Source organism: Salvelinus namaycush, chromosome 21 (assembly GCF_016432855.1).
Source record: "Salvelinus namaycush isolate Seneca chromosome 21, SaNama_1.0, whole genome shotgun sequence".
Lineage (NCBI taxonomy): Eukaryota > Metazoa > Chordata > Actinopteri > Salmoniformes > Salmonidae > Salvelinus > Salvelinus namaycush.
The window spans coordinates 29,857,703-29,871,962 of NC_052327.1; the positions used below are offsets into that span (position 1 = coordinate 29,857,703).

Sequence of the window (14,260 nt, forward strand, 5' to 3'; positions counted from 1 at the left end):
ATATTATTTATGCATTTGACCTTTTCTTCTTTCGTTTCATAGACCTGTATTGATGTTAAGTTTCTTAATCAGACATTGATGCTCTCTCTCAGTGGCCAGACACCTGAAACATCAGAGCTGAATTTTCTCCAGAAAGCCCAGATGCTGGAGACATATGGTGTGGATCCTCATCCATGCAAGGTTGGGTGGCCAATTCTCACACACTGCTGCTTCATTTTAAGACATTTGCATTAAAACACCCTGTTTCCTCTACTTGAGCTTTGAGTTCTCTCTTGGTAGAATGGATAATGCATTGCTAAAGCAAATGGCAGCACACATGCATCTACACAGTCATACAGTATGTATGTGTGTATTTCATACAGGTATCTATTGTAGGTCTATTGTGTTGTGCCATAACAATGTTTTTTGTGTATGACAGGATGTGTCTGGAAATCCAGCCTTTCTTGCCTTCACCCCATTTGGATTTGTCGTGCTTCAGGGAAACAAGAGGGTTCATTTTCTCAAGTGGTGAGTAGAATGATTTCTGCTCTGATGCTGATTTCTGGGGTGGCAGGTAGCTTAGTGGTTCGAGCGTTGGGCCAGTAACTGGAAGGTTGCTAGATCGAATCCCCGAGCTGACAAGGTACAAATCTGTCGTTCTGCCCCTGAACAAGGCAGTTAATCCACTGTTCCTAGGCCGTCATTGTAAATAAGAATTTGTTCTTAACTGACTTGCCTAGTTAAATAAAATAAATAATCCTAAACCACATACCACTGCTGATTCTCTCCTCCTGACCAGAGGGCCAGCATGCATACAGGTGTCCCATTGTCTTAGTTAGTCGCTACTATTCTGGGCATATGATTTCACAGGCCTGTCTGTTAGAAATCAACTTGTTTTTAAATGCACAAGAAAAATACATGTTCTCAACCACAACAAATAATTGATCTTGCATGCAGCAGGGACTGTAAGAATCCTTAAAGACATACATGGATCAGTGCTGCTGTAACATACTATTCCATACAGCCCCTCTCATTAAGCCAGTAGCCCACTATATTGGGTCTGTAATAGTTAAATATGAGTTAGATATTCACTCCTGATATAGAAATGCCACCACCTAATTCAGTACAGTATGTCTGTAATACTTACAAAATCTGGCCAAGTAGACAATGTGAATGTTACAATATGTTACAGCATTTACAGCTGCTTTGTTAGATTTTTTAACCTTCTGCACATTCTCCCATCCCATGTCTCCAGTTTACCTGGGGTATTATCAGACATGTGTTCTGTTAGCCAAACATGGAGCTCCATTGCTGTTTGTGTGGTCTGCTAGTGGTTGTGATTAATTTTTTAAGAGCTTGTGGCTCACAGTGCAGTTGGTTCTGTGATTAACTATCCCCTTCCTTGTGGGCAGGAACGAGGTGACCAAACTGAAGTTCGAGGGAAAGATATTCCATATATATGCAAATCAGAAGGAGGTGAGAGCATGAATTATTGATGTGTTGGGGGAGTCAAGTATAGAGAGCAGGGCAGCGACTGTGACTGTTCTATGGCCAATACTCTCTGAAAACAGGTCCTGGAGATAGCATGTTCTAGTCATACCACAGCCTGGTGTGTTCAATAAACAGCAGTAGTAATAGTAATGACTCTTGAAACTGAGAAACTGTCAGGTTGTTTTATTTTCCTGCACATTTATTTCTAATGTGCAGGACAAAAAGATCATCTTGACGTACTTTGCACCAACACCTGAGGCCTGCAAGCACCTGTGGAAATGTGGAGTGGAGAACCAAGCCTTCTACAAGTAAGTGTTGTTCTTCCTCTAAGTCATAGCTATACACTTTACTCCAGGGCATCTGTGAGAGCTATCTAAAGAGGGCTCTCCTCTCCTCTGACCTTGAAGTGTCCTGAGAGCAGCGTTGTCAGGCTGTTTATGAGATAGGGAACGAGACGTGAGGCAACGGTGAGTTTTTGTGAGTTAGTGTGCACTGGGACATGCCAGTGAACCCTCCACGGCTCCTCCAGAGAAATGAGTGCTCCTTCCGTCTCAGCCATGACTGATTGTGTGTCCCCTCCCCCTGCAACACATCAACACAATGACCAGAGAGAGTCTAGTAATGGATGAGGGTGACAGGGAAGGTTGCTGAGGAGCATGTGGGTTGAGCGAGTGCTCAGGTGATAGAAGGAGATAGAGAAAGGGGGGGGGGGGGGGGGGGGGGGGCAAACATAGGGCAGCGCACAGCACACACAGAGATGGAATTAGTATGATGAGATATCCGGCTATAGAGCTGTAGATCTTAGTGGGGACTGGTGGATCTTCAGGGAGGCCTGGCTGATTGGCACAGAGCTTCATACTGCTTTAATGAAAGACATCTGTCTGTGTGTGCTAAATCCCACAGAAACAGACTGATGGATAAATAAACATCAAGCAAGCACCACACACATTTGATTTTAATGTTATATAATATATAATTTAGCACCATCTTTTGCATTATCCCATAATAATAAGTAAGCTATTATGTCTTTACAGACAGTACATACTGCATGTGGTGAACTTGTACATCAAGCTGCCTCGCACTACAGAAACAGGAGATAGGCTACTGCTCCAGGAGATAGGCTACTGCTCCAGGAGATAGGCTACTGCTCCAGGAGATAGGCTACTGCTCCAGGAGATAGGCTACTGCTCGTGCAAGGCTACTTACTTACATAATGCATGCACACCTCTCCAAGGATCTAGGCACTAAGTAATACATAATTGAGAGGTAAGTGGTTGGTTTTCAGTCCGAGTTGGGCTTAGAGAACCACACACTGTGGATACCATATAAGAGGCTTGAATAAAGTAGCCTATTGTATGTACTGAAAGTGAGAACAGCAAAGTGAGAACTGGTTGTGATGCTGTAGGAGGGAGAAGATGTCCAGTCAACAGACTCCCTTAATATTTTACTACAGTGGGCTAAATCAGGGTCACACAGAGTCTTTCTTTGTAGTCTTAAACAAATCTACTTTGAAACCAAACTATACAGCTCACACACATTGTTATGGGCTTCAACAAATATAGAGAGTTTAAATGTATTCAATTTTGCATTTGCATCCCAATATTACACTTTATATACATCACAGAAGACTGAAATATAACAAAACCGTTTGACATAGAAACACCAAAGATGATTAATTACGAAATTATGAAAAATGTTAATACCATTCCACCCGTGAGGCCACTAGTCATTTGACTGCAGCAACAGGCTATAACGTAAAAAGTATGATGTCACCCAAAACAGCTCCCAGAGTTCACCCCTCTTCTCTTCCTTTCTTCTTCTCCACCTCTCTTCCCTCCATCAGGCTGGAGAAGTCGAGTCAGGTGCGGACAGTGTCCAGCAGCAACCTGTTCTTCAAGGGGAGTCGTTTCCGCTACAGGTACAGTAAATTATGACAGTAAGTAGAGGGCATTGCAGATAGCCCACAGCTATGCTGGAGAGCTTCTCCCTAAGTAGGGGACCTCGGGGCCCTGTTGTAACGTCAGTCTACTTTACCTGAGCCATACACCTCACACACTAGACTAGGGGACACAGAGGGGACAGGGAGGGGGACAGTGTTGCATTCAGAGCAATGTTCCAGCATTCATTTAATTTCATTCCTTTCACATCTGTGAATGCTGAAGTGCTAGGAGCAGGGAAATAACTTGGTCTGTGAAACCTTTCAAATTACTGGTTCTAGTTACTGGAAATCTGAACTTTCTAATGGTTTAAAATAGCTACAGTTGAGTCAGTATGTTATGATGAAAGGTTGAGTTTGTGTTTCAATCTTTTGTAACATAAATAATATTGCAGTGTAGTCTGGAGACGGTGATTGGGTTAGAGAGAGTTGGGTTCACCAGGTTAATCTAATCTCAGTTCTTGTGTACTGTACTGATGCTTCTCACTGAACTGCTCTGTGTAGTGTGTGGCACCAGGGAGTCTGGGGTCTGGTGTGAGCCTGAGCTCTATTATTGTGCTTTATTGTAGTGGACGAGTGGCGAAAGAAGTGATGGAGCAGAGTGCCAAAATCAAACGAGAGCCTCCAGAAATACACAGGTAAGATCAATGCTATTCACTAGATGTCAATGTGGGCGCTATATCATCCATCTCAGATGACAAATACGGGATGTGTGTGTGTGTGTGTGTGTGTGTGTGTGTGTGTGTGTGTGTGTGTGTGTGTGTGTGTGTGTGTGTGTGTGTGTGTGTGTGTGTGTGTGTGTGTGTGTGTGTGTGTGTGTGTGTGTGTGTGTTTTTCATGTGTGTGTCTCCAAAGGGCTGGCCTGGTTCCCAGTAGAAGCTGTCCGTCCATCACTCACGGGCCGCGCCTCACCAGTGTTCCACGCACCCGCCGGAGAGCCGTCCACATTTCCATCATGGAGGGTAAGTGTTTGACCTAACCCCTGACCCACTACTCCCCTCAGTCAACACTGGCACTCCATAACAATCCCCACGGTCATGTTATGGGCAAAGGTGAATCATTGTCCCATAAGAGCCTTCAGGAATGTGGCCAGAAGTGACACAGCTCTATATTGTTGTCTGTATCCAAATGAACACATGTACGGTAATCTGGATAGTTGTGGAAATGGGTCGCCATGCTTTAGTTTGGGTCTGAGGTTTTAAAGGTAATCTGTGGATATTTCAATGGAGGGTGTTAAATCCAAACGTTTTTAAACGGATCAGGTCCTTGCTTCTATTTGGAAGTATTTTATGCCCCCCCCCTCCCCCCAGAACACACACACATATACACACACTGTAACCTGAGCTTAGCCATGCCCCTGCTTGTGGGAGTGGAGGGCTAAGTCACAGGTGTGTGTGTCACTCAGGCTGGTCTATTTCAGTGCGAGCTATCAGCACTAGGGGTGTGTGTGAGCGAGGGGTACAGTGCCAGTACAAGGGCAGCTGGTGCAGCCGTCAGTCAGTCCACCTGCCCTGAACCCAGGGGCTGACACTGCAGCATGGGCTCAGGTGAACAGGAGCAGCAGGACTGAAGACCTGTCCTTGTCACAGCTCAGTCCCTGCCTGTCTCCCAAATACACAGTACAGTATGTACACCTGGCTATACACTCTATGCTGCTGCAGTAGAGTGGAGAGTGTGAGTGAAAGGGTCTGGTGCTGTATGTATCAGAGAGTTATGACAAGCTCTCACCTGTCAACCGTTACCCCCTGCCTGTGCTGACTGGATGTCTTACAGTAGTATTAATACCCCTGCTGAAAATAGCCAAGGCCTTCCTCTCCATGTATGTCACTGCCCTGGGTGGGGCCTGGACATGGCCAGTGCTGGTCGTCTGAATACTGCTACAGCAGGACAGTCGCTCTCGCTAGCCCTCATACTGCCAGCCAAGACTGCAGCCATTGGCCTAACACATAAAGCGAGACCAGCGCACCGCTGGGGCTCTGGGACAGGGCCCACCAGGATAGTACACAGACGTGCATGCTTTGAGCTTTTGAAGACACCACCATGGTGAAGTGTCTGATCCGCATCACCACACGGGTGAACGTCCACCTGCGGATGATCAACCACTGCTACCGGGATGTGAAGGTACGCGTACTGAGCCTGGGACCCCGGATGCTTGGCAAGGCCATGGGCGTCCTGCCCCTCTACCCTGCCCTGACTGGGCAGGAGCCTGGCAGCCTCTCCCCCCTGCCTCCCCCCATCTTGCCTGGCACCCCTCTGCCCGACGGCTGGCCCCAGTCCAGCACCCCGACAGGTAACCTCATCATCATCGCCCTCCTGGAGTGTGTTACACAGTGACCAGCATCCATGTGTGTTAATTCACTCCCACCTCATCAATGTTAACAGAATGGAAATGATACCATGCCTTTGATGCGTTGATGTCTGATCCTCTAAATCATATGGTCCTTGGAGGCCCTTTGTGAACAGAGTCTTTGGATCTATTTCTTGACCTCTTTGAGTTTCATCGGTTCCTTTATCCATCTGCTGGTTTAGAGGAAGTCTGAGTTTATGGGTCTTCTTATTCTGGTTGTAATGGTTGAGGTACAGACTAGTGAGGTGATACTGCTTTGTTGTTGATTTGTGAAGTTATGATTTGATTTTGAATTCAGGTAAATATTCAGTTTTATATTTTTTACGATATTTTGGCCTTTGGAGGATTTTGACGAGCTTTACGCAATGTCCTCTGGAAGATATATTGTGTAATGAAATGTCTATAGGTTGCATTTTGTAATCTGCCCTGCAACCAAGCATATCCTAGGATGTACTGAAGGAGATTACCAATGAGTGAAGATGGACTCTCACTGCCACCCATTAAAGAGGCATCCTGCTTTTGCTTTTGACAGGATCTCAGCAGTCAGCATGGCTTAACAGAGCTGGCCTAATCTCTATTTTGTAATTCCTTGAGGAGGATTTTTCCGCCTATGGATGAAAAGAACACATATGAGCATTAAAGGAAAGATTCACCCATTTTGAATGTTATATGGTTTTTGAGCATTTCTGAGTGATGTTCTATCGATTCCCGTGGTCATTTCATGTTTTCATGTCTATCTGAGCTATTTGCCATTCAAGAAGGCAGAAATACACCTGGAATGTTTAAAACTCATATGCCTGCTTAACAGCAATAGCTCAGATACATGAAAACATGAAATGACCCCGGGAATCGATTGAACATCACGCAGAATGGGAGATTCTTTCATTTAAAATATGCCTCATCATCAGGAGATGATACCCCTCTGCCTCTATGAAGGTGTAATATTTCTGCGGTGGCTGTCTGAGGAATGGAAGAGTCAGCGCAAGCACAACTCTTTCTCATCCGCAGTGACGTCTGTCCTGTAGCTCGTAAAAAGAGAATATATACACTGAACAAAAATATAAACTCAACATGTGAAGTGTTGGTCCCATGTTTCATGAGCTGAAACAAAAAATCCCAGAAATGTTCCATATGCACAAAAACCTTATTTCTCTCAAATGAGGAGTATTTTTGTCTGTAATAAAGCCAGTTTGTGGGGGAAAAGTCATTCTGATTGGCTAGGCCTGCATTCCCAGTGGGTGGGTCTGGCTGCCAAGTGGATGGGCCTATGCCATCCAAGACCAATCCATTGCAGCGCCCATGCCCATTCATGTGAAATCCATAGATTAGGGCCTAATGAATTTATTTCAATTGACTGATTTCCTTATATGAACTGTAACTCAGTAGAATCTTTCAAATGATTGCATGTTGCGCTTATATTATTTGTTCAATATAGATACATTTGCATATCCTTTTGGTATAATGAAAAATGCTGCATTTGCTTTTTGTAGAGTAAGCATGCAATCACTGATGAGCTAGTGTAACGATGTGCGCTGAGAGTCGGGAAGCAAGTTCAGGGAGTGTTTTAATAAATAAACAGAACATAATACAAAACAAGAAACACTAACAGCACACAGACATGAAACAGAAACAATAATAATAACACCTGGGGAAGGACCCAAAAGGAGTGACATACATTGCTCAAAAAAATAAAGGGAATACTTAAACAACACAATGTAACTCCAAGTCAATCACACTTCTGTGAAATCAAACTGTCCACTTAGGAAGCAACACTGATTGACAATAAATTTCACATGCTGTTGTGCAAATGGAATAGACAACAGCTGGAAATTATAGGCAATTAGCAAGACACCCCCAATAAAGGAGTGGTTCTGCAGGTGGTGACCACAGACCACTTCTCAGTTCCTATGCTTCCTGGCTGATGTTTTGGTCACTTTTGAATGCTGGCGGTGCTTTCACTCTAGTGGTAGCATGAGACGGAGTCTACAACCCACACAAGTGGCTCAGGTAGTGCAGCTCATCCAGGATGGCACATCAATGCGAGCTGTGGCAAGAAGGTTTGCTGTGTCTGTCAGCGTAGTGTCCAGAGCATGGAGGCGCTACCAGGAGACAGGCCAGTACATCAGGTGACGTGGAGGAGGCCGTAGGAGGGCAACAACCCAGCAGCAGGACCGCTACCTCCGCCTTTGTGCAAGGAGGAGCAGGAGTAGCAATGCCAGAGCCCTGCAAAATGACCTCCAGCAGGCCACAAATGTGCATGTGTCTGCTCAAACGGTCAGAAACAGACTCCATGAGGGAGGTATGAGGGCCCGACGTCCACAGGTGGGGGTTGTGCTTACAGCCCAACACCATGCAGGACGTTTGGCATTTGCCAGAGAACACCAAGATTGGCAAATTCGCCACTGGCGCCCTGTGCTCTTCACAGATGAAAGCAGGTTCACACTGAGCACATGTGACAGACGTGACAGAGTCTGGAGACGCCGTGGAGAACGTTCTGCTGCCTGCAACATCCTCCAGCATGACCGGTTTGGCGGTGGGTCAGTCATGGTGTGGGGTGGCATTTCTTTGGGGGGCCGCCAGAGGTAGCCTGACTGCCATTAGGTACCGAGATGAGATCCTCAGACCCCTTGTGAGACCATATGCTGGTGCGGTTGGCCCTGGGTTCCTCCTAATGCAAGACAATGCTAGACCTCATGTGGCTGGAGTGTGTCAGCAGTTCCTGCAAGAGGAAGGCATTGATGCTATGGACTGGCCCGCCCGTTCCCCAGACCTGAATCCAATTGAGCACATCTGGGACATCATGTCTCGCTCCATCCACCAACGCCACGTTGCACCACAGACTGTCCAGGAGTTGGCGGATGCTTTAGTCCAGGTCTGGGAGGAGATCCCTCAGGAGACAATCCGCCACCTCATCAGGAGCATGCCCAGGCGTTGTAGGGAGGTCATACAGGCACGTGGAGGCCACACACACTACTGAGCCTCATTTTGACTTGTTTTAAGGACATTACATCAAAGTTGGATCAGCCTGTAGTGTGGTTTTCCACTTTAATTTTGAGTGTGACTCCAAATCCAGACCTCCATGGGTTGATACATTTCATTTCCATTGATCATTTTTGTGTGATTTTGTTGTCAGCACATTCAACTATGTAAAGAAAAAAGTATTTAATAAGAATATTTCATTCATTCAGATCTAGGATGTGTTATTTTAGTGTTCCCTTTATTTTTTTGAGCAGTGTATATAGGGAAGGTAATCAGGGAGGTGATGGAGTCCAGGTGAGTCTGATGACGTGCAGGTGCGCGTAACGATGATGACAGGTGTGCGCCATAACGAGCAGCCTGGTGACCTAGAGGCCGGAGAGGGAGCATATGTGACAGCTAGCAACCTTTAATGCATCCTAAAGCTAACTGTAGGCTACCCCAGAGACCAATACTGTGTCAATAATTATTAGGAAAACATTAAAAATCTCTTATTTGAGAATGACCAAATGCTTTATGTGGGGTGTTTATTTATAATTGCACGTATCTTATTTATATTAATTTATATGTTGTGGATTATGATATTCTCCCCCTGCTATTGTATGAACCTCACATTTTGTGGGAATTATAACTCCCTGCATATAGGTTGAAATTAGCAATACTTAGTGAGTGTTATTATTGTCTGAAAGATAAACCTACCCACTGTGATCTTCAAGGTTTATACCTGGGAGGGCTCAGCGTGCTGTGGGACTAATGAACAAGCTGCTAATCAGTATGGAGCATGTGTTTCTTGAGCTCTCTGTCACTGGACATTCCCCACTCATCAGACCTTCATCTATAATAGATCAATGGTCCAGTCCAGAGTGATGTTCATATGATCCATCATTAAGCAAATGGATTGCATTATGTTACTGTATAAACACATTGATATTCACTCACATGGTTGAAACTCAATCTCTTATTAGGTGTTAGCACTGTAGTGTTGTGTACTGGAAACCTCTCTGAGTCTGTTTCCCTCTCTCTCCACTCCCTGCCCTGGACAGGTCTGGAGTCGTTGCGTGACAGTGCCCACTCTACACCTGTGCGCTCTGTGTCCCATGGGGACTCTTTCATGCCGCGCTCCCGCAGCCTGGCCACGGACGCCAGCGAGGGCTCGGCGGTGATCTCTGACGAGGCCTACAGCCCCTCTGACAGCGTGCTGCCCACCCCTGTGGCAGAGCACAGCCTGGAGTTGGCCGTGGCACGCCAGGTCAACGGAGCCCCCTGCAGCATCAAGGAGGAGAAGGAGTCGGAGGCAGGCACCCCCTCGGTGGGGGATGCAGGCGACTTGTCAGACAGTAGAGCGACGGTTGAAGGTGCAGAGGGAGCCTCACCGCTCAGCGAAGTGGAACAGGTGAATACGTTTGTTTTAAGTGTCCTCCGTTTGCTTCTTGTGACCATTGGACTCCTCTTTGTCTTGCTCTTCCTCCTCATCGTCCTCACTGAATCCGACCTTGACGTTGCATTTTTACGTGATATCCGCCAGACCCCCGAATTTGAGCAGTTCCATTACGAATACTTTTGTCCCCTCAGGCGGTGGTTTGCCTGCAAGCTCCGCTGGGCGGGCAGTTTGCTCATTAACAAATGAGAGAGAGCATGAGGCCGTAGAGTGCGTAAGCCCGTTCGGGGTTAGAGAAGACGATTAAAGCTCCGGAGAGATGGAGGGCAGCCCCGTCCCAACCATGAACCCAGCTTCTCTCATGATACTCCCGCTGACATACATGTCGGACCACTCCTGGAATCACTGTGCCAGGAGTTTCTCTCTCTCCCTCCATTTTGAGTTACTCCCCCTTTTTTCCACTTTACCGTTCGTTTGTTTTTTACAAACCCTGAAGACATTTTTTTGTTGAATTTCAGGTCATTTCAGGTATTTTATTTTTTCAAAAAATATAAACGAAAAAATAAGAAACTGAAATTAAAGAACTGAAGTATTTTTTAACAGGAGCGAGACATTTTGTTGCAACGAATGAAAGTTGCCTACATTTACTATGTATTGTTTGGAAAATAAATTGCATTTGCATAGGGGAAGAATGTGATGCAAGGATATCAGGGAAGCCACCAAGTCATCGAAATGGTTCAGAATGAAGTGAGATAAATACAGCTTTGAAAAGTGTTCAGTGAAGTAGACAGTCATGCCTTTTAAGATGAAGTAACATCCATCCCAAGCCATACATCTATAATGGTTTTCATTGATCAGAACACCTTAAATGAGGGAAGCTAGAGCGATGTGCATTGAGTCTGTCAAAGTGCAAGTGATTGAAATTGAGTAAGTCGGGATGATTACCAAATGCCTTTTATGAAGAAAAAAGTAGATGATATGAAGAAGGTTTTGAATTTGTCGGATTGTTTTAAAGTTATACTTTAGTGGAAATACAATAGGTGTATAAAGTAGAAGCTGTGAAGTTGAAATCTGTTTAAAGTTTTTATAAAGGATACAGTTAAATAAACCAGTGACCATGGTGTTTTGTGACCCCATATTGTCAGTATCTGTTAGAAGGGTTGATGATCAACTTCTTGGAAACACTCACTAGCACCAATAGGACCAGTCTAGGTAGATATGCAATACTCTTTAGGTTAAATACTTCAGTACTTTTGAATGTGTGCATTTGTTTTGTCATATTTCTTAATTTTGTTTTATGTACATTTCTTGATTATGTTAAGATCTGATGAAATTGAAGATCTGTTGAAATGTATGATTTCTTTCAGTTCCTTATCAACCTAGCTCTTAAGTTTGCGTATATTATACTATAATTAATTGTTAGTATAAGAATAACAATGATGTACTTTTTGTACAAAGTAGTTTGTTTCCTATTATATTGACAGTTTTTCCATGTATATTTTTAACAGAACTGAAATGATATTTTGTTATTGAAGATGAAATTATACTTTTTTTTAGCTCTGTTTCAAGTGAGGTCTGGCATTTATGGACATATATGAGAGGGGGTTGACTCAAAAACTGGGCTTTTATCCAGATCCACTCCGTATAGATCACACCTCTCTCACTCCACCAGCATGCACACTTTTTAGTTGTCAAGACAACTATTTCAAATGCCCACTGTAGGCCAGGAAGGCACAACAGATGGTGGAGGAACAATACATATTGTCAAAAGTAGACTGGACTACAATACCAACAGAAAACATAGTACTCCAAAGACATGTTTTCATGCCTGTAAACATCACAATAAATGCAGATTGGTCAGTCGTTTTCCAGTTTGAGTGACTGTGCAGACTATTCTGTCTCATAGCTCAAGGGAGCAGTAATTCTGCTGTCATGGCTGATATTGGGTCAAATCTGTTTTCGTGGGGTTTCGTCTCTACCTCCTCTACTGTACCTGGTCCAGGTGTGAGTGTGTGTTGTGTGTTTGTATGTAGGAATGTAACACACTTCAAGCTGATAATGTGAAGTGTTGACAGATAAAAATATGGTCTTATTTTTTAAAAGTGAGAGAAAAAGAGAGAGATAACGATAAAGAAAGAGAGATTGAAAGAAAGAGATTGAATGAGGTAGAGGTTCAAGGGACGTCAAAATAAATGAGCACTGATGAGTCGACCAGCCTCACATGCAAGAGGCCGGTACGAGTATAATCAAAGGGGAATGCATATTGACCATTTGGTGCTCGTGACTATTGGCTGCAGCCATTCTTGTTATGGCCTGTTATTTAACACCATGACCCCCACACAGCTGCTCCATGCTCCATGCTCTGATCCCCCAGCGGTGCTGTTGCCTGCTCTGCCCTGGGGAGCCCAGCCTGTTCCCATGTAACCAGAGCACTGCATCCCCTGGCCCTGAGTGTAGTCTGTCCCCCAACAGCACCCTGCTAGTTGATGTAGACCCAGCAAGGAAGACACTGCAGCATATACCAGTCAGTGCTACAGCTGGGTGTCTACTGTGGTCCTAGACATTTCAGTTCTTAACCCTCCATCAACAGTGTGGAGCCCAGACATCTGCGGTGTGAAATACCCATGTTTATGGCAGAGGTGTGCTAAAAGCAGCCCTTAGTAGAAAATCTGGTGCAGTAACAGTTACGTACCATAGAAAGGCAGAAATTCCTGAGTCAAATATGCATGCTCCTTATGCTAGTGTATTATGCATGCACTTCCAATGAACAGCACACAAAGATAGAGGATGACTTGAAAGGTTGAATTTGTCTGTACCTGGATGGGGAGTGTTGATCCAGTATGCAAGATAACGGTACTTATTTGTTATTTTATACATTCATATTTCCTATTTATAACTTGCCTAATGCTAAATACTGTAAAGGTCAACAAGACAGTTCCAGATAGTCTGTTAGTGTTACTTCTTAAAGGTCAGGGAACTGGAAGAGCAAAAAGGTCAATTGATGGTCTATGTTCGTACACATTATCAGCATTATGCAGCTTCAATGTTCTTTCCAAGCATGCAACAATTAAGGCAGCATCATTCAATAAGCAATAATCAGTCAAATTGTAAGAGCAAATAGACATAGAAATGTAAACAGAAGTCTTACACTGCACATTGTGCTGTTTTTTGCAGTGTCAAAAATCAGTTGACTGTCATTGTATACTACATGGTCAAAAGTATGTGGACATCCCTTCAAATTAGTGGATATGGCTATTTCAGCCACACCCGTTGCTGACAGGTGTGTAACATTGAGCACACAGCCTTGCAATTTATTGGGAAGTGGAAACGTTTAGGAGCAACAACGGCTCAGCCGCGAAGTGGAAGGCAAGCTCACAGAACAGGACAGCCGAGTGCTGAAGCGCGCAGCGCTTAAAAATCGTTTGTCCTCGGTTGCAACACTTACTACTGAGTTCGGTGCCATTGGACTCTGGAGCAGTGGAAATGCATTCTCTGGAGTGATGAATCACACTTCACCATCTGGCAGTCCGACGGACTAATCTGGGTTTAGCAGATGCCAGGAGAACGCTACCTGCCCCAATGCATAATGCCAACTGTAAAGTTTGGTGGAGGAGAAATAATGGTCTGGGGCTGTTTTTCATGGTTCGGGGTAGGCCCCTTAGTTCCAGTGAAGGGAAATCTTAACGCTATGGCATACAATGATGTTCTAGACGATTCTGTGCTTCCAACTTTGTGGCAACAGATTGGGGAAGGTCCTTTCCTGTTTCAGCATGACAATGCCCCCGTGCACAAAGCGAGGTCCATACAGAAACGGTTAGTCGAGATCTGTGTGGAACAACTTGACTGGCCTGTACAGAGCCCTAACCTCAACCCCATCGAACACCTTTGGGATGAATTGGAACGGCGACTGCGAGCCAGGCCTAATCGCCCAACATCAGTGCCCGACCTCACTAATGCTCTTGTGGCTGAATGGAAGCAAGTCCCTGCAGCAATGTTCCAACATCTAGTGGAAAGCCTTCCCAGAAGAGTGGAGGCTGTTATAGCAGCAAAGAGGGGACCAACTCCATATTAATCCTCATGATTTTGGAATGAGATATTCACATACTTTTGCCATGTAGTGGATTTACATTACCAACAAATTAGAGCTCATGGT

The 14,260-nt window shown here is 44.8% G+C and overlaps 1 protein-coding gene across 1 annotated transcript in view; it reads left to right on the forward strand.

Moving 5' to 3' along the window:
* LOC120066284 (FERM domain-containing protein 5) overlaps positions 1-11,919 on the forward strand; it is a 125,293-nt gene extending 113,374 nt beyond the window's left edge. The window contains exons 7-14 of the mRNA XM_039017561.1: positions 93-180; positions 419-507; positions 1,392-1,455; positions 1,696-1,778; positions 3,314-3,388; positions 3,976-4,044; positions 4,262-4,368; positions 9,773-11,919. Of these exons, the coding sequence (XP_038873489.1) occupies positions 93-180; positions 419-507; positions 1,392-1,455; positions 1,696-1,778; positions 3,314-3,388; positions 3,976-4,044; positions 4,262-4,368; positions 9,773-10,356 (1,159 nt within the window). The 3' untranslated portion in view covers positions 10,357-11,919. The remainder of the gene's footprint in view (positions 1-92; positions 181-418; positions 508-1,391; positions 1,456-1,695; positions 1,779-3,313; positions 3,389-3,975; positions 4,045-4,261; positions 4,369-9,772) is intronic.
* Positions 11,920-14,260: the final 2,341 nt, after the last annotated feature.